The sequence below is a fragment of the Myotis davidii genome, unplaced genomic scaffold (genome assembly GCF_000327345.1).
Source record: "Myotis davidii unplaced genomic scaffold, ASM32734v1 scaffold808, whole genome shotgun sequence".
In the NCBI taxonomy this organism is placed as follows: domain Eukaryota; kingdom Metazoa; phylum Chordata; class Mammalia; order Chiroptera; family Vespertilionidae; genus Myotis; species Myotis davidii.
This window is the reverse complement of record NW_006298960.1, coordinates 962,892-987,147: the sequence shown is the minus strand read 5'-3', so window position 1 is coordinate 987,147 and position 24,256 is coordinate 962,892. Positions and strand designations below refer to the sequence as shown.

The 24,256-nt window shown below is 42.2% G+C and overlaps 1 protein-coding gene and 1 long non-coding RNA gene across 2 annotated transcripts; both read right to left on the bottom strand.

Moving 5' to 3' along the window:
• Positions 1-382: 382 nt before the first annotated feature.
• LOC102756627 (glyceraldehyde-3-phosphate dehydrogenase-like) lies at positions 383-2,156 on the bottom strand. Its single transcript, XM_015570990.1, has 2 exons — positions 1,668-2,156; positions 383-703 (listed from the first exon to the last, which is right to left on the bottom strand). Exons 1-2 carry the CDS (start codon positions 2,154-2,156, stop codon positions 383-385), a joined length of 810 nt encoding a protein of 269 aa, XP_015426476.1.
• Positions 2,157-2,203: 47 nt separating this feature from the next.
• LOC107184781 lies at positions 2,204-21,854 on the bottom strand. The gene is made up of 3 exons (XR_001515687.1): positions 21,845-21,854; positions 5,387-5,394; positions 2,204-2,297 (listed from the first exon to the last, which is right to left on the bottom strand). It is a non-coding gene; the product is annotated as an uncharacterized LOC107184781 (long non-coding RNA).
• Between the last annotated feature and the right edge of the window lie 2,402 nt (positions 21,855-24,256).

The following is a 24,256-nucleotide window of genomic DNA, read 5'->3' as shown; positions in this document are numbered from 1 at the left end:
CACAAGGTTCACCACCCTGTTGCTGTAGCCAAACTCATTCTCATATCAGGAAATGAGCTTGACAAAGTGTTCATTGAGGGTAATGCCAGCCCCAGCATCAAAGGTGGACGAGTGAGTATCACTGTTAAAGTCACAGGAGAAGTGAACTTTATTGATGGTGCACAACAAAGTAGGTCTCCCTACATCCCTCCCCTTCTTCAGAGGGTGTGGAATGGAAACAGTGGTCAGGTGTTGGAGGATCGATCTGGGCAGGGACTCCCCAGCAGCTGAGGGCCTCTCTTCCTCTTGCCAGGGCTGGTGGTCCAGGGGACTCTTATTCCTTAGAGGACATGTGGACCACAAGGTTCACCACCCTGTTGCTGTAGCCAAACTCATTGTCATATCAGAAAATGAGCTTGACAAAGAGGTCATTGAGGGCAATGCCAGCCCCAGCATGAAAGGTGGAGTGAGTATCACTGTTAAAGTCACAGGAGACAACCTGGTCCTCAGTATAGCCTAGGATGCCCTTGAGGGGGCCCTCTGATGCCTGCTTCACTACCTTCTTGATATCATCGTATTTGGCAGCTTTCCCCAGGCAGCAGGTCAGATCCACAACCATCACATGGGGGTTGGGGACACGGAAGTCCATGCTAGTGAGCTTCCCATTCAGCTCAGGGAAGACCTTGCCCACAGCCTTGGCAGCACTAGTAGAAGCAGGCATGATGTTCTGGGCAGCCCCTCAGCCATGATGCCACAGCTTCCCAGAGGGGACATCCACAAGGTGGAGTGAGTATCACTGTTAAAGTCACAGGAGACAACCTGGTCCTCAGTATAGCCTAGGATGCCCTTGAGGGGGCCCTCTGATGCCTGCTTCACTACCTTCTTGATATCATCATATTTGGCAGGTTTGTCCAAGCGGCAGGTCAGATCCACAACCATCACATGGGGGGTGGGGACCCGGAAGTTAACAGGATATGGTAAAAATGAAGTTACGAATTCTTTCTTGGCTGGGTACAGTGAACTTTATTGATGGTGCACAACAAAGTAGGGCTCCCTACACCCCTCCCCTTCTTCAGAGGATGTGGGATGGAAACGGTGGTCAGGTGTTGGAGGATCAATCTGGGCAGGGACTCCCCAGCAACTGAGGGCCTCTCTTCCTCTTGCCAGAACTGTGCCTTTGAACTTGCCATGAGTAGAATCCTGCTGGAACATGTAGACCATGTAGTTGAGGCCAATGAAGAGGTCATTGATGGCAACAATATCCACTTTGCCTTAGTTAATAGCAGCCCTGGTGACCAGGCACCCAATGCGGCCAAATCCGTTCACCCCGACCTTCACCACCGTGTCTCAGGGTTGTGGCTGCTGGCACAGTGCAGGAAGAGAGGCTGTCTGATAAACAGGAGGAAAAGAGAGCCCATAACCAGATTCTTGAGGAATTCCTCTACATAGTTCCTGGTAAGTGTGAGGTGTAAGTTAGTCCCTGGTTAAAGTTTTCTCTCCATTAGAGCTCTTCTATATATAGGGAAATTGTTTGAAGTCTTGGCATGTGCAATACATCCAGTGATGATAGAAAATGTTTCCTTTAGCTTTAAGTATAATTTAATGGTGAGAGGGTAGGGAAGCAAGTGGTTAGATGCTTTGTTTTCCTCAGAGGCAGCCTTGACAACACCAGTAAAAGCAGGGATGATGTTCTGGGCAGCCCCTCGGCCATCACGCCACAGCTTCCCAGAGGGGCCATCCACGGTCTTCTGGGTGGCGGTGATGGCATGGACTGTGGTCATGAGTCCCTCCACGATGCCAAAGTTGTCGTGGATGACCTTGGCCAGGGGGGCCAAGCAGTTGGTGGTGCAGGAGGCATTGCTGACAATCTTGAGGGAGTTGTCATACCTGTCATGGTTCCCTCCCATCACAAACATGGGGGCATCCGCAGAAGGGGCAGAGATGATGCCCCTCTTGGCTCCACCCTTCAAGTGAGCCCCAGCCTTCTCTGTGGCAGTGAAGACACTGGTGGATTCCACAACGTTCTCAGCACTAGCATCACCCCATTTGAGGTTGGTGGGATCTTGCTCCTGGAAGATGGAGATGGACTTTCCATTGAGGACAAGCTTCCCATTCTCATCCTTGACTGTGCCTTTGAACTTGCCATGAGGAGAATCCTGCTGGAACATGTAGACCATGTATTTGAGGCCAATGAAGAGGTCATTGATAGCGACAATATCCACTTTGCCATAGTTAATAGCAGCCCTGGTGACCAGGCACCCAATGCGGCCAAATCCGTTCACCCCGACCTTCACCACCGTGTCTCAGGGTTGTGGCTGCTGGCACAGTGCAGGAAGAGAGGCTGTCTGATAAACAGGAGGAAAAGAGAGCCCATAACCAGATTCTTGAGGAATTCCTCTACATAGTTCCTGGTAAGTGTGAGGTGTAAGTTAGTCCCTGGTTAAAGTTATCTCTCCATTAGAGCTCTTCTATATATAGGGAAATTGTTTGAAGTCTTGGCATGTGCAATACATCCAGTGATGATAGAAAATGTTTCCTTTAGCTTTAAGTATAATTTAATGGTGAGAGGGTAGGGAAGCAAGTGGTTAGATGCTTTGTTTATACTTTCATCCTATAATATAGACTTTAATTGGGAGATTTTCTCCACTATCTGCCATATAAGCCTGTAATTTTCAAAGCTTCATCTCAAATGGGAACACAACATTAAGCTCTCACAAGTTACATTTTGGTAAAAGAAACATTAATAAAATAAAAAAGGAAAGAAAATATACTGTTAGAGCCTTTGTCTAATTTTTACTGATTATATATGGTGGTCCCTTTTAAACAATCAGTTTGTGGGCTTATAGTTTGAATATATAATGAACTGGGAGAAAAAAATAGAAAATATATTTTCTTGTGATTCAGCAGTATCTCTAGTTATTTCATCAATTTATATTTATATTTTGTGTTCTCTTAATTTCTTAGAGGGACAAATAACTCATTCATGCTCTTTTATGTCAATTTTAATAACTTTAAATTTATTTTATAGTATATTTATAGAATAAACATTTTATCCTCCATAGTCTCAGTATTCAGATGCTTGCTCTGGCTTACACAGAGCTGTTATTTTTCATTCAGTGTATCTGGGTGATGCCGATGAATGAAACATATCTACAAACATCCAACCAGCACTTATCAAGAAACAAAAATATTCTGACCTACCCGATGTACAACTGAAACCTGAATGGACGCATCCTTTTAGTTCTGAGGTAAAATTTAAAAATGATACTATTGAATTCTACTTCTTAAGCATTTTCTGTGAGCCAGCACCACACTAGGTGTGTGACATATATTTTATGCCATCTTTAATTTACCTTGTTAATAATGTTTGTCTTTCCTGCTTTCAGAGGAAAGAATGGGGGTTTAGAGAGCTTTTAATGACTCATCCCATGTCACTTACTGGAAAATAGCAGATTAATGTTTCAATCAAGGTCTGCCATACTCCAAATCCCAAACTCTCACCTACTGCAGCACGTGATCTTACTCAATGAGATATGTTTACATTTACTACTGAGAGATTCCTTTCCAGCTTTTCAGGCATCAGCTCCCCTGTAAATACCAAGAAACCTATCATTTCCCCACAGCACAATCACACGAGACACCCACAGTGTCTGAACCTGGCCGGGTGTGTGACATATATTTTATGCCATCTTTAATTTACCTTGTTAATAATGTTTGTCTTTCCTGCTTTCAGAGGAAAGAATGGGGGTTTAGAGAGCTTTTAATGACTCATCCCATGTCACTTACAAGGTCTGCCATATTCCAAATCCCAAACTCTCACCTACTGCAGCACATGATCTTACTCAATGAGATATGTTTACATTTACTACTGAGAGATTCCTTTCCAGCTTTTCAGGCATCAGCTCCCCTGTAAATACCAAGAAACCTATCATTTCCCCACAGCACAATCACACGAGACACCCACAGTGTCTGAACCTGGCCGTTCAAGAAGGATCATATCTCATATATGAGTCACATTTTCTGATATTGGCATTCAATTTCATCTCCTTTTCTGCTACTTGTCAAAAACCTTTCATAATTTCATACTGTACAATGCCATATAAGTGCCATTTGACTTTAAAACTCCTAATTGCCCTTCAGATGGTACTCATCTTCAAGCATGGCCTTTGCTTAGAAACAATGCCCATTACCTAGGAGCTCGGTTCCGATTTTCAATTACCATTTGGTTTTCCAGCTTTTCAGGCATCAGCTCCCCTGTAAACACCAAGAAACCTATCATTTCCCCACAGTGCAATCACACGAGACACCCACAGTGTCTGGACCTGGCCATTCAAGAAGGATCATATCTCATATATGAGTCACATTTTCTGTTATTGGCATTCAATTCCATCTCCTTTTCTGCTCTTTATCAAAAACCAGAATTTCATACTGTACAATGCCATATAGGTGCCATTTGACTTTAAAACTCCTAATTGCCCTTCAGATGGTACTCATCTGTAAGCATGGCCTTTGCTTAGAAACAATGCCCATCACCTAGGAGCTCAGTTCTGATTTTTAATTCACCATTTGGCAAAATACAATAGATAGACCAAACTTCAGTGTCAAGGGCACATTTGAGCACTGGCCCCGTAAAGTAGCCTGCTTCTTTAAGATTTCAGTCACAGCAATTTAGAAATGCCAATGTTCAATGTTCACAGGCATGGAGTAGTGGGCTAGGGGAGTTCACTACCTAGGGATGGGGAACTTAGAGCAGCTGTCTTCTAACAATAGGATCAAACTCATCTTGAAATTTTATATTGAACCAATAAGTGTGGATGGTACATCTTTCTTTTCTTTTTGGTCAGGTTTATTGTTTTATAATTTACATAACAAAATTTACCTTTGTGCACAATCCTAATTTGGTAAGTTTTGACAAATATATACAGTTATCTAAACACCACCACCATAGTAAAAATATAAGCTACTGCTTTCCCCCACTACCTGAAAGTGGAGTGTTTTTATAAACAAACAAACAAACAAACAAACAAACAAAAAACCTTTTGTAAGCCAAAATGGTGCAAAGTGAAGAAGCACTTGTCATTAATTTATGTGGAAATAATTTTTAGCCTCCTGGACCCAAAATTCAATGCACAGACAATGTCTTCCGTTCACGGTGATCAAAACAATTATGCTCGCTTTTACACTAAACATAAAACCGGTAAGGAGCTCCCTTGGGCCTTTCTGATAAAGCCGCACCCATCTTGCTAACAGATGCACAGAATGAATGGAGATAAAGTGATGCTCACAGACAACAGCTCAAGGTGATGGCGGCTTGATGCTGAGTGTGGTTCCCAGCGAAGGAGCTGGGCGGGACCCCCACTCCAGCTGCTCCTGGTGCCGCCTCTGTAAGGGCTGCTGCAAAACACACACCCAGCGCTGTTTGTGCTTTTTGCCTTTTGCTGGAAAAGAGAAAATCCTTTTTAGATTCTTTTGGTTAAGAAACACAGGTTCTGATGTAGGTGTTTTATAAAAGCAAAGTGACTAAACGTGAACTTTAAAATTCAGGGGAATTCCTGTATCACCATCACCCCCTAAGCTTGCCTCCTTTCTTTTTCAGTCAGCCCCTTCACCAAGCTCTGGTTCATAGCAACCATTGTTCTGATGTCTCTTCCAATAGTTTGATCTTTTCCAGAATGCTATTAAAATGGAATTACATAATATGTACCTTTGTGCAAGACTTGAGATTCACCCATGTTTATGTACTTATTAGTTTATTATTTGTTATTGCTGAGCAGTGTTTCATTATATTGTACCACTATTTTTTTTTGTATATTAATCAGTTGCTGGACAGTGGAGATTTTATCAGTTTGGGGCTTTTATAAGTAAAGCTATTGAGTGTTTTTCCTTCCACGACCCGCGTGGAGTAGGGTTCGGTATCTGAAAGAGGAGCCGCACAACAAACGAGAAAAAAAGACACGAGATAATTTTGCAATATTGGGGGACCAGGCGGCCAAGTCCCGAAGGACTTCCTCCCTGTGCTCAGGCTGCTCCAATCTTTTATTGATCTGGCGTAGCCCTTAGGCAGGCGACCTCCCATTGACACACAGATCAGCAAACAATTTCCAGGAATAGACCCAGGGCTCTCAGCTCAGTAGGCCCCATGTTGAGTGTTTCCTTCCACGACCCGCGTGGAGTAGGGTTCGGCACCTGAAAGAGGAGCCGCACAGCAAATGAGAGAAAAAGACACGAGATAATTTTGCAATATCGGAGGTCCAGGCGGGCAAGTCCAACTCAAGGAGAGGGACTTCCACCCATGCTCAGGCTGCTCCAATCTTTTATTGATCTGGAGTAGCCCTTAGGCAGGCGACCCCCCCATTAACAGGCAGACTAGCCCATCAGCAAGGTTTTACCTAATAATAAATGTGGGAATAGTTTCAGCGACCACTGTCTGGACAAACAGAGGTGGCGCCTAGCTCCGAGCTTTGCTAGGGCTTCAAAGGCACCCAGCCTTCGGGGGGTTTCGGTCTCTGCTTATCAGATAGTGAAGGCAATAAACAGTTTCCCACATAAAGCTACAGTGAACATCTAGTAATTTTAGTACAGGTTTTGTGTGGCCCTATATTCTACATCTCTAACAGGTCGTTTGTTGGGTAATATGAGTTTTTTAAAGACTCCTGCTTCCCCTGAATATCCAGGAAGATAAATGGCATGAATGAATCCGAATGAACCAAGGTGACAGCACGGGACGGAAAGGCTGAGTATTTCTGAGACATTTCTTCCTTCTGCATTCAGAGGTTTTGCTCTGGACAGAGTCTTGTTTGACTGGTAGGTGAATCAGCTCACAAACATGGGAGTCGGAATCCCAGCTGACACAATTCTGTCACCCACTTCCTTACCCCCCACCAGGGACGTGGGCTCTTTCCTTAGTAACCCTTAAAATTGCTCCTTTCATGAGAATGATATCTATCGATGATTTCAATGGGACACATTCAGCCCCACAACTGAAAAATCCATTTGTCAAATTAATGTTCTCTCAAGCTTTTACCTAGGAATTGCTGAGGCAAAGGGCAGGTGAAGTTCTTATCTTGATATATTCCTTTTACCTTGGAGCATCACCATACTTAGTGCTCGAGTCCCTAAGTATTGGCAGGGAAATGGCATCAGGTGTGAGACCGATGGAATAGGACCAGACCTTGGTTCCCTTGAGTTTTGGCTAAGGAAGAATTTAGAGCCAGTACTCAAATACTAGTAGAAGCAAAAGTTTATTTAGAACGTCACAGAAATAGAAGTGAGCCATATAAGTAGAAGAAATAGAGTCAGGAAACAAGTTACAGAGGCAAAAGAAGGGCCTTTAGAGTTAATGAGAAAGAGAGAGGCAAGAAAAATACCTTTGGGGTAAAGGGGTGGGGAAAGAGGTGGAGAAAGATAGAGAAAGCCAACTAATAGGCTTATCTTTATAAGAAATTGCCAAATGATCTTCCGAAGTTGCTATGCCATTTTGCATTTCCACCAGGCATGCATAAGAATCCCAGCTGATCCACGTTCTTGCCACCACTTGGTATTGTCATTTTTTTTCCCATTTCTGTCATTCTATTGGACATGCATGCATCTCCTGTGGTTTTAATTTGTATAAAGTAACATGAAACCTAAATGCAATGTGGTATGAGGCTTTGGGTTCTGGAAAAATGACAACAAAGGTTATGACCTGGTAATATCTGAATAAAGTCTCTAGTTGAATAATAGTATTCTATCATTGTTAATTTCTCAGTTTTGATAAATCGTTATGAAAGATATCAACATGATTATGTAAACTAGGTGAATTGTAATGGAAACTTTCTATATTATTTTGCAACTCTTCTGTATATTTAAAATTATATCAAAACAAGGATTTAAATATCACACACTGGGGTGTTAGAGATTAGTGACTACTTTAATGACTTAAATTTTAACATGAGGGTCCTCATAATAGTTCCATTTAATTCACTATTCTGGCCCCTTCAAACACGAGACGTATTGTGCCAACTGATGATGCTGTGCTCTAAACACAACCAAACAGTAGCCTCAATTGCAGTACCTTTGCCAGAAGGGAATTTTTTCTGGAGCAAATGGACACTGAAACAGGAGAATAGCTAGCAAAAATATCCAATCTCCAGCCATTTGGGAATAAAAAATTAGAAGTGATTCACATGAATGTGGGATGGAAACAATATACATTACAGACTTGTCCTAAGTGTCTATAAACTCTCTTATACTCTGGCATAACATAGTCTGAAGGGAACTGGATCACTTGGATATCATGCAGAACATTCCATTGGTCTACTTCATTGATGGCATCATATTAACCAGACAAAATGCACACAAAGTGCTAAATACATTGGGGACCTTTTTTGTGTTTCATGTGCTCCAGAGGGTAAGAGATAAATTAGAGAAATGTTAGGGCATGTGCCACAGCAGTGAAATTTTTGGAGGTTTAGAAGCTTGCCTGGAAGGCTGCCAGGTTTGAATAGGGCCCAACGCACAAAAGAGCTACAGTCCAACTATACCTATGGCTCATATTACCTAGAATATTCCACCCTGATTATAAATGTGCCATGTGGCATTTATTAAATTCCCCAAGAGGAAAATTACAATTGGACCCCAGGAGATCTGAAGCAAGCTCCTGTCTTGCAGTGGACAAATATATATACCATTTGACAAGTAGTGGCTGATCTACTAGATGCAGTGGTGGGCAAACTGTGGCTCGCGAGCCACATGCGGCTCTTTGGCCCCTTGAGTATGTCTCTTCCTAAGCCTTAGGAGTACCCTAATTAAGTTAATAACAATGTACCTACCTATAGAGTTTAAGTTTAAAAAATTTGGCTCTCAAAAGAAATTTCAATCATTGTACTATTGATATTTGGCTCTGTTGACTAATGAGTTTGCTGACCACTGTACTAGAGTATCCTTACAATGTCTGACCATGGATACCATTTGACCACGTAGCAATAGCTATACCTGTCAAATTCATAAAGTCATAAGTTAGACCAGTTCGCAACAATCTATTGTAATGTGAAAGTGGTATGTCCAGAATAATGGCTTGGCTGCATGAGCAGATAACCTAGACCTCCATATCTTTTATTAATGTTCCACTGTGCTTCTTCAGCTCATACCTGGTACCACATGAGGGGACTCCTTTTGAAAAGCTGATAAGAAGAAAAAGTCCAAGCTTCAGACATTTGGTTATCTACTTGTGTGGAAAGGGAAGTGGTCTAAGATAAGAATGCTAATGGAATAAAGAGCAACGGCAGGTGACTGCATGGATTTCTATACGCATAGGAGAACAAAGTTGGAAGATTGAGGACAAGAAGAGCTGGGAAAGAGGCACCAATAGAAGTGGTCAAGACATTTTATTGTATATCTATACCTACTAGAAAACATACTCAATGAAGTAAGTACTGAGCTACCGAGTGCCAGGGGTGGGCAAACTTTTTGACTCGAGGGCCACAATGGGTTCTTAAACTGGACCGGAGGGGCGGAACAAAAGCATGGATGGAGTGTTTGTGTGAACTAATATAAATCCAAAGTAAACATCATTACATAAAAGGGTACGGTCTTTTTTTTTCAATAGTTTTATTCATTTCAAATGGGCCAGATCCGGCCTGAAGGGCCATAGTTTGCCCACGGCTGGAATAGACAGAGCAACTCACCATTTGGTCTCAATCAACCATTGCCAACCAGTACCCCATTTCTCATACCATGAGCTCATGAATAGAGTTGCCATTGAGTCAGAGAGGAAAACTACACATGGTCCTTTTAGCATGTGTTTCCATTCTCCAAGACTGATACAGCTACTACTTCTGGCGAATGTTCAATCCCCCACAACATAAACCAGCTCTAGACCCCAATAAGTTATTTACCTATGAGACTTTTTGGTGGTAGGCTTATTACATTGGATTTCTCTACCTTAAAAGACAGCTATCATCTTGACTAGAATCAGCATACATTCTGAGTATAAATTTGTCTTTCTTGCCCACAGGCTGGCACACTATCTAGAGATATCTGACGCAGCTACTCAGAATCCTGCAAAACAACTCAGTAGAACAAGAGATAAACTTCACACCAAAGGAGATATGTCAATGGACAAAGGACCACAAATATCATAATACATATATACATATACTACCTCAAAGCTGCCCTGACCCAACTGAGGTTCCAGTTTGGAGATGCAAGCATGTGAGTTCTCCAATAAGTAGAATATGTGAGTCAAACAGAAAAGCAGGTTGGAATAGGAGTAGCCTTAATTACTACCGCTTGCAATAATCCATGTAGGAAACTTGTACTTCCATTCTCTATTACCTTAGACTCTGAGGGTTTACAGCTTCTGAGGGTTTACCATAGAGGTAACACTTACACCAGGGGACATAGTTAGAGTCCCATTCAACTTTATTTTCAGGCTTCCACCCACTCACTTTAGGTTCTTTGTGCCAAGAGATTAGAGGCAAAAAAAGGAATCAGCATTCTGTCAGAGGTAATTCCCTCTGACCATCAGGAAGTGGTAGGGCTTATGGGGACAGAAATAAATAAATTTGGCACATAGGTAACCCCTTGGGGAGTCACTTGGTACTTTGTTACCAATTTTGATGTTAAGTGATAGGTACAGCAGCTATGCATGAAGGGTTCTCAATCATGAAGATAAGGTTCACCCCATCAGTTATCCACTTAGACTAGCAGAGGTGCTAGCCAAGCACAATGAGACTATACAAGGGATTGTAAGAGAAAGGAAGGGTGATGAGCATATGTGTGACTTCACGGTCTACTAACTAATCTTCATCTTCTAAGTTACCCAAAGTAAAAAGACCATCTGGAATTCTGGAGGTATCTTTCTCAGATGGGGTGAACTTACTATACAAAACTAGTGAATCTGGGCAGTAATTGGTGTGGACTGCAGGGTATGTCATGCTGCACTGCCCAACCCTCCCCTTTCATGACAAGGACATGCACTGCCCTGGCTTCTGGGATTGTTTCCAGCTAATGGCTCACAGGTGAGAACCTCCCAAACATTTCCTTCTGTTGTAGAAAACCACCTTCCCAAGAATATACCCAAAATCATGCTGGTAAACCAGTACTCCAAAAGCAAATCAACATTCCTAGGTTGGCTGATTTCAAGATAACAACAGAGTTTAATAACCAGTTTATGAAATTCTTTAATGTTTAGCAGTTGTTTCTCTTGAGACAGTACAAAGATTCCATCAGTCCACTGGCAGCTGCCTCCAATGGCTAGTCAATGAAGGGGTATTGAGACAAATATGAAGGATAAGTTCAGCTCTGGAATGTTTCTGCTACACTCTTTTACAGTTTATCATTTTCTTCTACCCAATCATGTTTCCCTGCCCCTTACAGACACTTTCATGAAAAATCTCTGATAAAATTTTTGAACATAAGTTGTTTTATTGTTGTTTGCTTTTTAAAAATTTATTTTATTTTTTCTATCACCATTTATCCTCTCTGGGCCCTCTTCCCCCTTCACGCCCCCCCCGCCCCAACCTCCCCATCACCACACTGTTGTGCATGAGTTCTCTCTCTCTCTCTTTGGCTCTCTCTCTCTCTCTCTCTCCCCCCATTTTTGCTCATAAACTTTCATCTCAAATTCTATTTTCAGGTAAGTAGACCTAGTTCACATAGAGACACTAAAAAAATATTTGTTCTATTCCCCTATTACACATCTTTTTCCTAAGATAAAATTTATTTTTATTTTTTTAATATTTTTATTGATTTCAGAGGGGAAGGGAGAAGGCGAGAGATAGAAAAATCAATGATGAGAGAGAATCATTAATTGGCTGCCTCCTGCATGCCCTCTTCTGAAGATTGAGCCTACAGCCTGGGCATGAGGCCTTGACTAGAATCGAAACCAGGACCCTTCGGTCTGCAGTCTGACGCTCTATCCCAGTACAAAGAAAAATCAACCAAAAATATGATTTCACGTGTCACCTGTGACATGTGTGTCATAGGTTCACCATTACTTCTATCCACTGAGCCAAACCAGCCAGGGCCTAAGATAAAATTTATATTTTAGGAAAAAAAGTTAAATGATTATAGCATATTTTCTACCTGCTTAAAATACCAATGAAAACAGAAGGTAATGGATTGGAAATGCCACAGCTAAAGAGTAACAAAAAGTGATTTCAAGGTCCTGTTAGCACTTCAAATGCACCATGTATGTGTGGTGGACACACTCTCCATCTAAGACTCAGTCCGTTGTCCTGCCAGGTTATATTTCCCTTTCCAGGTAGGCTTATATAAAAGAATATTTAAGTATTCCTTGAGCCCATTCTCTTTTTTTTTTTTTGAAAATATAAGCATCATCATCTAAAGTTAAATTTGTAATCTGGTCATAATGTTTATTTTACAACAATATAAGAAACAGTTTTATAGAATTTTCATTCTGAATTTCTAAGGGAATCAAATAAAAATAAATAATTTCCCTACTTTCTGCTCCCATCAACAAAAATCCAATTTTGCCACTACACTATGATATGCAAAATTAAGTCTTTTTGAAGCATTTGACTGACAGATAAGAATAAAAATTGTCAGATGCTTGTTGGCTAATCTCAAATTTCAGCTGTACAGTATTTCTAAATGTGACATTAAATAATTTCCGAGGAAAATAGATTTTCTATCCATCTGTTTTGAATAGATATCTTCTAACTTCTCATTGCTTAAAAAAATTCTCCAGATGTTATACCTAGAAAGAAATATACCATTGAATAGAAATTTCTCAACTGTCAGACAAAATAATAATGAGCATGAGTAATGCTAAAGGAAAACTAAAATCATTCTGTACAAACTCCTTAATATGCTTCTTCTACAGCAATATTTCTTGCATATAATTATAAATAGGGGGATGCACATTTTGATAATATTATTTTACTGACCAATTTTAATGGCAAGGAAGATATCTATAAAGAATACAATCAACCTAACTTGAAAATAATTGTGAAAATTTTGCACACTTCATGATGCTCATCTGAACATCTGAGACCCTGTCCTGTTTATGAGGATAAAACCTAAAACTGTGGGAAGTAAGGTATAAGGGAGAAGAAAAATAATACCATTTGAGACTATAATATTACAGACACTACACATTACACATGTTATCCCATTAATTTTCACCCACAACACTGTAGGCTGTTTTATCTCCATCTGCTGGATTAGGAAAATAAATGCCAGTAATTTGCCAAAATCATATAGCTGTATTGTTTCCCCTTGCATCTGATACTTAAGCACTAACAGGCCGTAGGCATCAGATTCCTGATAATATGACTTCTTTACCTACCTTCACTTTCTAGGAGCTTTCCCTAGCCTAGACCCATGGCTTTAAACACCATCTTAGTTGTTGTCTATCAATCATAACAAATTACCACAAAACTAGCAGCTTGGAACAACAAACTTTTATTATCTCACATGGTTTCTGAGGGCCAAGTCTTGATCAGTGGCTTAGGTGGATAGTTTTAACTCAAGGTCTCGTGAAATTGCAGTCTAGCTCTCAGCTAATGTGAAGATGATCAGAAGCCTGAACTAAAATTGAAGGACCGGCTTCCATGATGGTTTTCTCACATGGTTACTGCAAGTAGGCCTCGGTTTCTTCCTAGATCATGGAAGAAGGCTTAGATCATGCACAAGGGTCACTGCACAGTGCTGTCTGAGTGTCCTCACAACATGACACCTGGATTTCTCCAGAGCAAGTATTCCAAGAGAATTGGGCAGAAGCCATGATGTCACATAATATAGCCTTGGAGGTAACATGTCATCACTTTTGCCATTTTTTCTATTGTTCACACATAGACCAACCTAATACAAGGTGTGAGGGATCTAGACAAGTGTATAAATACCAGAAAGCAGGGATTAAGCTCAGGTATAAATGAAGCTCTTTGAATTTAAATCCTTAAATATATCTTTTCAAGTTCAATTTCTCTCTAAATTTAAAGGCCTATAAAACTGAAGAGACACTAGTACGTCATCTGCCCTACACATTAGACAAAAGACTTACTGACACACATCTTTGAAATAAACTCTACTGCACCTTGGGCTTATGCTGAACTGGCTGAGAAACAGTGCTCTTAAGCTCCTTAGAAGCTCGGTTGTTTGATTAGAAATGTCTGTGTGCCTCACCCTCCTAACCCTTACAGGCCCTGTTGTATGACAGGATGATATTCCGATGCCCCAGTTTTGATTTTTCTGAGGCGGGACATGATTTTACTGTCACACCATAGGCTTTACCTTTAGTACACATCTTCCTGGCATGTTTGATCTGGGTTTAATCATTTTTTAGAAGCAACTTCTTCATTTTAGCATCGTTTTCCCACTGGAGAATCTGAGAATTTTCAGCACCATTGAGTCCCAATTTCTTCAGTTTAAGAGTTCTTTTAGTCTCTCTCTCACTTCACACTTTACTATGAGCAGCGAGGTGAAAACAAGTGGTACCTCTAACACTATGGCTGAAAACCTCCTGAGCTAGATAACCCAGCTCATCAGAACACTTTCTAATGTCCTGGTGAATGTAGGGAATGATGTGCTCCTACACGAAAGTATCTCCTTTCCTCCACTTTCCAAGAAGGGTTTCTTTACTTTAATCAATCACAGGCTCTTTTCAAATACTCTCTCACTCACAGGATCCAAGCCTGATGAACTGTGGGAGGGAACCAAACAAGCTCATAAATATCAGGGCCAGGGGTCATTTGGGCCCATTTTAGAGGCTAGCTTCCGCAACCATCAGCAATTTGATCAGACTCAAATTTATATTTTCAATGGCAACTTGTCAGAGCCAGCAGCAGGAGCACCGCACAGCTCTGCTGGTCTGACTGCCTCTGAGGATCTCTGAGTGGCTGTGAGTCCATGTATTCTTCTAAATTCTCCTATCCGACTACGCCAGGGCTGGTTCTTCTCAAACCCTGCCCACTGACCTAACTGTTGGGAACTTAGTCCAAGTTCCTCCTTTATCCTCTGCTCAATAGTCACAGGTGTTGGGTCTGAGCCCCTCTGCTTGGGGCTGGACCTCCTAGGACGCCGGTCTTAGATGGAGAAGCCATGAGATGTTGTGGGTAAATAAAAATGAGTCTTTATTGCTGAAGCCAGTGGCCATACCACCATTAGACAAGAGCAGTCCTCACAGCAAAGTCCATATGGTGAACATATACTGAGTAGCCAGATTATTATGACCACCTGACGTTTTTAGGTAAATTAGCTGTATACTGCATCATATGGGATATGGAAGCCGAAGGCCTATTCCAACACCGTTGCGCCTGCAGCTACCAAGAAAAAACATCTCCAATTCGCACAGGAACATAAAGGTTGGACAGTCAAGCAATGGAAAGTCATGTGGTCCGATGAATCACGTTTCCAGTTGCATCATGCAGGTGGCAGAGTGAGAATTTGGAGGAAACAGCATGAAAGCATGCACCCCACATGCATGAGTACAACCCTTCAAGCTGGTGGGGGCAGTGTTATGGTTTGGGGCATGTTTTCCTGGCATGCTAATCTCACAGAACTGGACAGTGCTATTCATCAGGCATGGTGTCAGATTCCTCACATCACCTTTCCACATCTCCTGGAGTCAATGCCAAGAAGAATCGCCGCAGTATTGAAGGCAAAAGGTGGCCCAACGAAGTACTGATGGGGTGGTCGTAATAATCTGGCCACTCAGTTTATATCTTTCCCATAGAAGACCATCAGTCTTTGTACACACAGCTATTATCTGAGCAGTCACACTCTGTCTCCTAGACTCATCGCCTCACATCATAGTGGTACCTGAGCTCTTCGGCTCAGCAGCTTCTCCCGTCTCTCCTACCCAGCTAGTCTCTCTAGCAGACTTCTTCACACACTCCATCATAGCTTCTCTTTCTCCATACTCCAACAGACTTCTTCTCACTCCCACCTCAGCTGACTAGCTAGCTGATCAGTAACCTACTTTCATACCATTAGACAAAGAAGGCTTCGTGCCAATAGTTACATCAATCATATTGGCTATTGAAGGGCACAGTGTACCTTGTGTCCTTGCACCCAGTCATGGTATGTTGGCCTGATTAGGATTCCCAGGCTCAGAGTCCTTGGACATTCCATTTAGGCACATGCCCAGAGTGGCCTTTGGTCATTCTGGTGTATTGATAACAAAGCCTCTGTGATCCCATTGGCCTTGACTATCCAGGGACCTGGTGTGGTTCCCACACAACTTCTACCTTGAATTATGGATTTGTAAATCTAACTGCAATAATATACAGATGATGTATTATAGAATTGTACACCTTAAATTTATACAATTTTATTAACCAACTAGAGGCTTGATGCACAAAGTTCATGCAAGAGTAGGCCTTTCTCCCTCCGACTGCCAGCACCAGCTTCCCTCTGGCATCCAGGACCTGGGCTTCCCTTCCAGCCCTGGCTTCATCCAGAAGATTGTCCAGAAGGACATTTGGTCTAAGTAGCCTATTATGCTTTTATTATTATAGATGTCACCGTAATAAATTTAATTTAAAAAAATCTAACTATATACTTGACATTATATTTCGGTGTAAATCTACAATAATATAAGCATAATATGCTAATTAAACCAGACATCCTTCCAGATGTCCTTCCGGACGACCTTGGATGAAGCCATGGAGGCAGTGGGGGGAGGCCAAGCCCTTTGCATGAATTTCGTGCATTGGGCCTCTAGTAAGCAATAAAAGTTTAAGACAATTCCTGACTCCCTGTCCACCACCATCATCTAATCTGTTAATCCACCTGGGTTCTCAATTACAGCTAATAGCACTACAGATTATCTTGCTCCTCACGCCAAGCTTTGATTTCCACCTTGACTCTTCTATTTGTCTTATATACCACATCTGATTCATGAGCCTGACAACTCTTTTTAAATATCATCCTGATATCAATGATTTTTTACTTTTTACAACCTTCATAACTGTCACTCTCATCCAAGCCACAATTGTCACATGCAAATGGAATCATAGATAAAGAAACATTTTTTCTTTTTTCTGCTACCATCAAGAAGGACCTAAGTTTGTCAGTAGAGTTTGGGATACAATATTTTTAAGATTTTAAAAAATTCTCTTTATGGTTGCATATATAAAATGCATAATATCTAACATATGGTTTGGGGGACACAGTGATTTTGATAAGAGTCTCTGAATATGGTCCCAACATGGCTTGATGGGGGATCAAATTTTTTTTACACAGATTTCTTCCCTTTGCTTTGTTTCAGTCCCTCTTGAACGCTTTGTCAACAGGGCACTTTGGCATTTTGAATGGGAAGGTGTCACTGTTCATCAAATTTAACTACATATACAACTGCATTTAATGTGCAATGTACACTAAAAAGCCTCCTTCAGAAATTATATGACTCAGCTTTACAATGTAACTTTTGCATCAAGACATTTTATCACAATAGAATTATCAACTCTAATTTGTTTATTTCTTTTCTCCCCTATAAATTAGGCCTCTCCCAGAACAGCAAGTACTTTTATCCTTTATTAATAGTACAAAGGGAAAATAACAAAGACGGGCATGGTTTGATATGTCCCCATGTCAAACTCTGAAGGGGGCATGGAGAAAGATCCTTCTAAGGGGTCTTTGTGTAACTCAGCCTGATAAAGACCCCTCCTAAAAAGTGTTCATACTTTATGATAGAGACTAAACTTATAAAGGAGATAAAAAAACAATATTTAAAGATCATTGTCCTCTTTAATCTCCTGTTACATAATTCCTTTTCCAGAGAGGTCAGTATATTAGTTATCTGTAGATGTGTAAAAATTACTCCAAATCTTAGCATCTTTTTATTTGTTTGTTTTATTAATCCTCACCTGAGGATATTTTTCCCATAGATTTTTTTTTTAAGAGAGAGAGAGTAAAAGGGAGAGGGAGAGACAGAGAGAGACAAATACAGATGTGAGAGAGACACATTGATTGCACAACTCCCACATGTGTCCCAACCTGGGCTAATGCTAAAGCCTGCAACTGAGACACATGCTCTTGACTGGAATCAAACCCGGGACTCTTCAGTCCACAGGTTGATGCTCTATCCACTGAGCCAAACTGGGGCTAGGGCCAAATCTTAGCATCTTTAAGCAATATTCATTATCTCACTGCTTCTGTGGAATGGGAGTTCCAGAGAAGCTTAGATGGATAGTTCTGCCTCAAGATCTCTCATGAAGTCAGAATCAAGCTGTTGGCAGGCCTGCAGTCATGTGGCACTGGAGGACCTGCTTCCAACCTCACTCAGTTGGTTGCAAGCAACCCTCCGTTCCTCACTGACTGCGGGCTGAGTACCTAAGTTCCCTGACGTGTAGGCTTCTCTATAGGGCTCCTCACAACTTGCTTCCTCAGAGCAAGTGATCCAAGAGAGCCCCAGCATGAGTAACAGTCTTTTTATAAATGAATCCAAGGGAAATGTCATCAGTTGTGTTTACAGCAGGTTCTCAGATGATGGCATTTCATTCAATTTCCTTTGGTTATACTGTTGATGAGAAAAAAAGCTTGATTCCAGGCTGGGGCCATTGTCAGTGTGAAGTTTGCATGTTCTCTTCATGTCTGTGTGGGTTTTCTCCAGGAACTCTGGTTTTCTCCTACACCCTAATGATGTGCACAAGAAGTGAATTGGCATGTCTGCATTGTCCCAGTCGAGTGAGTGTGGTGTGGATGTGAGTGTGAGTGTGCCCTGCAATGGACAGGTGTCCTGTATGGAGAAGCCTGTCCTGGCTCCCGGAGCTGCCAGGAGAGGAGGCTCTGGCCACCAGTGATCCTAAACTGGGATCAGCAGGTTGGAAAAGAATGATCTTGACCCTGGCTGGGTCGCTCAGTTGGTTAGCGTGTCATCCCCATGAGCCAAGGTTCCAGGTGCTATGTCATTCTTCATCGTTACTATATCCTTGCCATCATTTTTATGTACTCAATATCTGACAAATTTCTTAATCTCCATTTCATTTAGCTCTTCTGGAGAATTCTCTTGTTCTTTGGTTTTTGGCTTTTTTTTGTCTCCCCATTTTGGTTGTGTGTTTGAGTTTGTGTCTATGTATTAGGTAGACCTGCTACAACTCACAACCTCTTGTGCAGGACAATGTCAGATGCTGTTTGTGACTGGCTCTGAGTACCATGTTTGTAGCTATCAGCAATCCACAGCTTGTGGCTCCCCCTGCTGGGGCTGGTTGCCTTTGGAAAGGACCAAGATGCGCACCCTTGTCTGCTTTTCCTAGCCCAGGACGCTGAATTAAATCAGGCAAAAACTCAAAACCTCCAGAGACCTACCTCTTCCTGCAATCTGATTGTATACAGTCTTGATTAGCCAGCCTCAGGGGATGGACCACAGGGAGGGGCTAGAGTTTTCCAACAGGGCTCAGTAACTGCTTCTGCCTGTAGGCTGATTGTTATTCTCAGTCTCTTAATGGGCTAATGGGCTTCAGAAACTCCAAAGGGTAGGGCAAGTGTTTTCCAATAGGGTGTGGCAACTGCCTTCACCCCAGGCAAAAACAACCTCGTTTATTTGGTGTGAGTTAGCCTTTGAGTTTGACATGTTTGCACTAGAGCCTTCAAAATCCTTTCCTGCTCTTGGTTTCTGTCTCCCCTGTATTCAGGCTTGCCTGAAAACTCTTTAAATAGAGTTTATAATCCGCTTAGGCTGTGATCCACTTTGTTATGCTGGTGCCTTGCTGTGGTGATGTTAGTGAGGAAGAAGTGTTCTAGAGTTTCATGACTGAAACTCCATCTTTTAGTGGGCTGGTATCCCTGGCTCTGACCTTAGCAAGTGTGTCTTTTCTTGCTTTCCTCTTAGGTGCTTAGGGAGGTTAGAGAGGGACTTGAGTAAGGTTAGAGCCCTTCACCCAGGTGGGACAGGGTTCTGTGAAGCACTTTTCTCTGATAGCAGGCCTTTGTGATGGACAATGGCCGAGCTTATTTCACAATGATTACTCTGCTGGCTCCCTGTCAGATCTACACTGTGCATGGTATACGGTTCCTGGAAGTAAAGCCTACCAGCCCTTAAGACTACAGTCTTCAAAAGTTTCTCCTTCTCACATTAATCCACACTCACCACCGAGAGTCATTGGAAAGAAGCATATAAGTGACCAACATTTATCTGGTTTATGATGCCATTGGTTTCTGCCTGGAAGTTCTCTGAATCACTTTCAGTTTTAGGTGTAGAGGGAGAGCACTAATGACAATTTTTCTAGATTTGGGGATTCATCTTCCTACATTAAACCCTTTATTTCAAGAGCAGGGTCATTGTTCATGGGTAACAAAATCAATTACCCCATCAGTTTGGGTGAAATAATTTATGATCAGGACAAAGCGGCATCAGAGGTCATGGCACTCTGGTCATAATGGTAGACCGTAGATTCCTGCCAGGCTGCCAACCTTGAGGGTGCCAGTCATGGGATATGCTATATGTTGAACTGTTTGCCCCCTCATTTTTTTTTGATCTGTATTATCTTACCAGGAGCAATTTCCCCCCAGCAATACATTTATATGCTGAAACAGACTACACTTGAGAGCACCATTCATAAAGCTTTCCCTCCTGTCCAACTGCAAGAACCATGCACTTAACCTGCAAGTGACAGGCAGTATGCATTTAGTTATAAAGGGCCTGGTGTGCATCTCTCATTAAGAGCCAGAGTGAGTCCTCGTTTGCTCATAAGAGTCCCGACTGGAGATTTTATAAAACAAGATAAATTTCACTAAGGAGGTGGCCACCTATTAATTTCAATGGGAAAAAAAAGAGAGACAAGAAAAGGGAAAAAAATCTAATGTTTACTTCATGCAGCCCAAGTTCTAAATATCTTTATATATTTTCATTAAATTAAGTTCACACATCACAATAGTCTAAAATATGTATGATTATTCTATTTATAGATGTAAAAAACAATGAACAAGTTCTGGCTGGTGGGGCTTAGTTGGTTGGGTATCTTCCTGTGCACTGAAAGGTTTCTGGTTAGACCCCTAGTCAGAGCACATGCCAGAGTTGCAGACTTGATCCCCGGTGTGGGGCATGCAGGAGGCAGCAGATCAATGTGATCTTACATTGATGTTTCGCTCACCCTCTCTTTTCCTCTCTATCTAAAAATCAATAAATTAAAAAAATCTTAAAGATATTATAAAAAACAATGAATAAGACAAAGGAAAGTAGTAAATATATAAATCAGATCACATTAGATGCCACTCCTTGCAGATTTTCTCCTTTTTCTACATAACCATTTATTTCTTTTCTACTCTTTATTTCCCATCAGCATATATGCATGCTCATTTTGTCATATTTTTAAAAATAGCAAAATACTTTTTTCGTCCTATCTCTATAGCTACTGTCCCACTTTGTCTCCTGTCCCTCAGAGTAAAACTCTTAGGAAATATCTACCTGTATTATCTGAAATTCCTCTCCTCTCCTTCTCTCTAAAATCTACTCTGATTGGGCTTTTATATCCACTCACCGCTTAGGAAGTGCCTTTATACTCTTTAATCAAAGCAGCACTGGAGATAATCTGCTTAAACTGTGGGCCATTTGCCCTTGGTGTACAGATAGGAGAGCAAAGGAGAGGTGCCCTGTCAGTGTACCAGTCTGCTCACTTCCTCCCTAGTAAGACAGGCATCCCTGTCTTATGTTTATTCAAGTAGTAAAATACTTCAGCATTACATATGTTATTGACTACTGGGATGAATTCTACCTTTTTTTAAAAAATCATTTTAAGGAAATACTTCTCTTCCTGGCTCACTGAGCATTTTTTCCTTTTCATATAGACATTGAATTTCATCAAAATTTTATCAGACTGCATGGATATAATACAGTATACCTTTTGCACTCTGAGATAAGAAATAGCTGCAATTATTCCACTCCCTTCATGGACCCCTCTTGCAATATAACTCTGCAGAGCACAGGACGAGAGCCACAGAGCAGCCGCTAGCCAGGCCATCCCCAAGCACGCAAGGCCGTTTCCTCAGTTCAGCAGTGCTGCCTGCCCCACCGACCCTGGGCCCACTGACTCCTGAGCAATAAAAAGTGTGTATTATTTTAAACAAATACGTTTTGAAATTAGTTTTACACAGAAAGAAAAATAACTATAGAATAATCCTATATGATAAAAGTCTAATGTGCAGATTGTCCCCTCCGGCAGTTGTTCAACTGGGAGTTCACCACTTGCTCTGATGTGTGCTGACCCCCAGGGGGCGGCACGGAACATGGCAGGAGTCAGAGATGCACGCTGGCAGTGGGCGGCAGTGGAGACCTGGTCAAGAGCGGGACAGCAGTGGGATGGTGGAGCAGGTGAGTGGGCGGTGCCAGGCCAAGGCAGGTGAGAGTGGGGACGGAATTGCCCTGCCAATCACCCCACAGACAATGACCAGGGTGGCAGTGGGGCCGAGAGGGGGGAGGGGCGGGGGGGCGCTGTCTAACTCCCAGGTGTTGAGGGAGCTGGGCAGGGGGCCCAGCTCTGATGGATTGCTCCGCAAGTGGGATGGTGGAGCAGGTGAGGGGGTGGCGCCAGGCCACGGCAGAGTGCCAGTCAGGGCTGCAGGGCTGCGAGGCTGGGGGTGCGAGCTGGGGCCCATGTCAGCTAGTTGCTGATGGAACACTGATTTGAACTAAAGTCTGTCTACTGGTACCTTCTAATCTTCCTGATACTTTACCTTACCCTGCCAGGAAAGGGTGAGGATTCACTTCATCATTAGATTGCTTCCAAAATGAGCTGGTGTGGTTCAGCCAGGCTCCAAGGACCTGGAGACATGCATGGTGAGAAGATTCTTGCTGAGCCATTGCAAATTTTCCAAATGGCTCCCAAGGCTCTAAGGAGGTCATCACTCAACTGCTTCCTAAGCAAATTGCTTTGTGTTCATTGACAGATTTTTAAAGATTTGAACCCACTATAAAAATTACCAATTTCCAGAGGAAAAGAAAAATAAGTCTCTGCTGTATTTAATAGTCTATAAAACTCAGTGCACCCTGGACCCCCAGTCTCTTCTAAGCAGAGTCCATACCAGGGTGATCCTTGCATGTAATTTCCCGCATTTTCTGTCACTTAGCCCCGTTAACCTGGCTAGGGTGGATTGCATCAGGAGTCTGGGAAGAGTAGTGATGAGTCCATTGTAAGGGCCAGTTTAAGGAGTAATTTGGCACAAGAGTGACCAGTGGGTGCACTCTGACAATGAATAAAGAACATGCCTCATTAGATTCTCTGTCTTGAGGAATTTAGGTTGTAAATGAGAGAGAGAAAAAGACAGAGAGAGAGAGAGAGAGAGAGAGAGAGAGAGAGAGAGAGAGAGAGAGAGAGAGAGAGAGAGAGAGAGAGAGAGAGAGAGAGAGAGAGAGAGAGAGAGAGAGAGAGAGAGAGAGAGAGAGAGAGAGAGAGAGAGAGAGAGAGAGAGAGAGAGAGAGAGAGAGAGAGAGAGAGAGATAAGAAAATAAGGCAGAGTCATGAAAATAGAGTTATGAATGTGGTAAAATTATTAGAGAAGTACAGGCAGATTCTTCCAATAGTATGCCAAAGTGAAAGACAAGGTCAACAACACTGCTGCTCAGTTCCTAGGATTTTGTCACTGGTAGTATAATGCCAGCTACTGTTTGCTGAGTTTTCTTGTGCCAGGCACAGTGCTAGGCTTTGGCACATAGTCTCCAATATGTCACAGTCACTAAGTGTTGCTGAGTGACCTTGGAGCTGCTCTGGTACCTGAATGGCGAGGAACATCATTCTCATTGGTATAAGGCCTGACCTTGGCATTACTGACACACACACCTGTGCTTGCTGACTTCTCGGGCATCCTGACAAGACTCCATCATCAGAAGCTGAGAAGCATATGTTCACTCTCGAACCTGAAATCTCCTCATACTAGAAACTGACAGCCTAAAAGAAGAGTAACCAAAGCACGTGATGCTTAATTGGTTGCTACCACTGTTCGCCATATCAGTAAAGAATGGGTTAAATCCTTCACCATCTCCAGAAGTCACCATCTGTTGTTTAGTCTTTAATTGATGTAAAGAGATGTTTCCAGAAATATCCAAATATTCCGGTGTTCACAGAAACTGCTGGCAGATTAGTGGGTCAGCCCTGCAGATGGTGCCAGGGCCAGTCCGCAACGTGGGCAGCTGTGGCCCTACCTGGGCAAGGTGGCCATCCCCTCACCACACGGATCACAGTGCTGCCAACACCACTCAAGTCTTTGCATTGAGGTTACTCTGGAGATGGGACTTGGGAGCTGGAAGATGAAGGTGCCTGAGGCACAATATATCCTTCCACTTTAGCAGTATATAGAGGGCACCAACATGGAACCAATAAAGGTAACGCAGAACATAATG

Coding starts and splice junctions, on each gene's coding strand:
- LOC102756627 (XM_015570990.1), bottom strand. CDS start 2,156: ATGGTCTACATGTTCCAGCAGGATTCTCCTCATGGCAAGTTCAAAGGC. Junction 704..1,667: donor GCCGAGGGGCTGCCCAGAAC/ATCATCCCTGCT, acceptor GCTGCCCAGAAC/ATCATGCCTGCTTCTACTAG.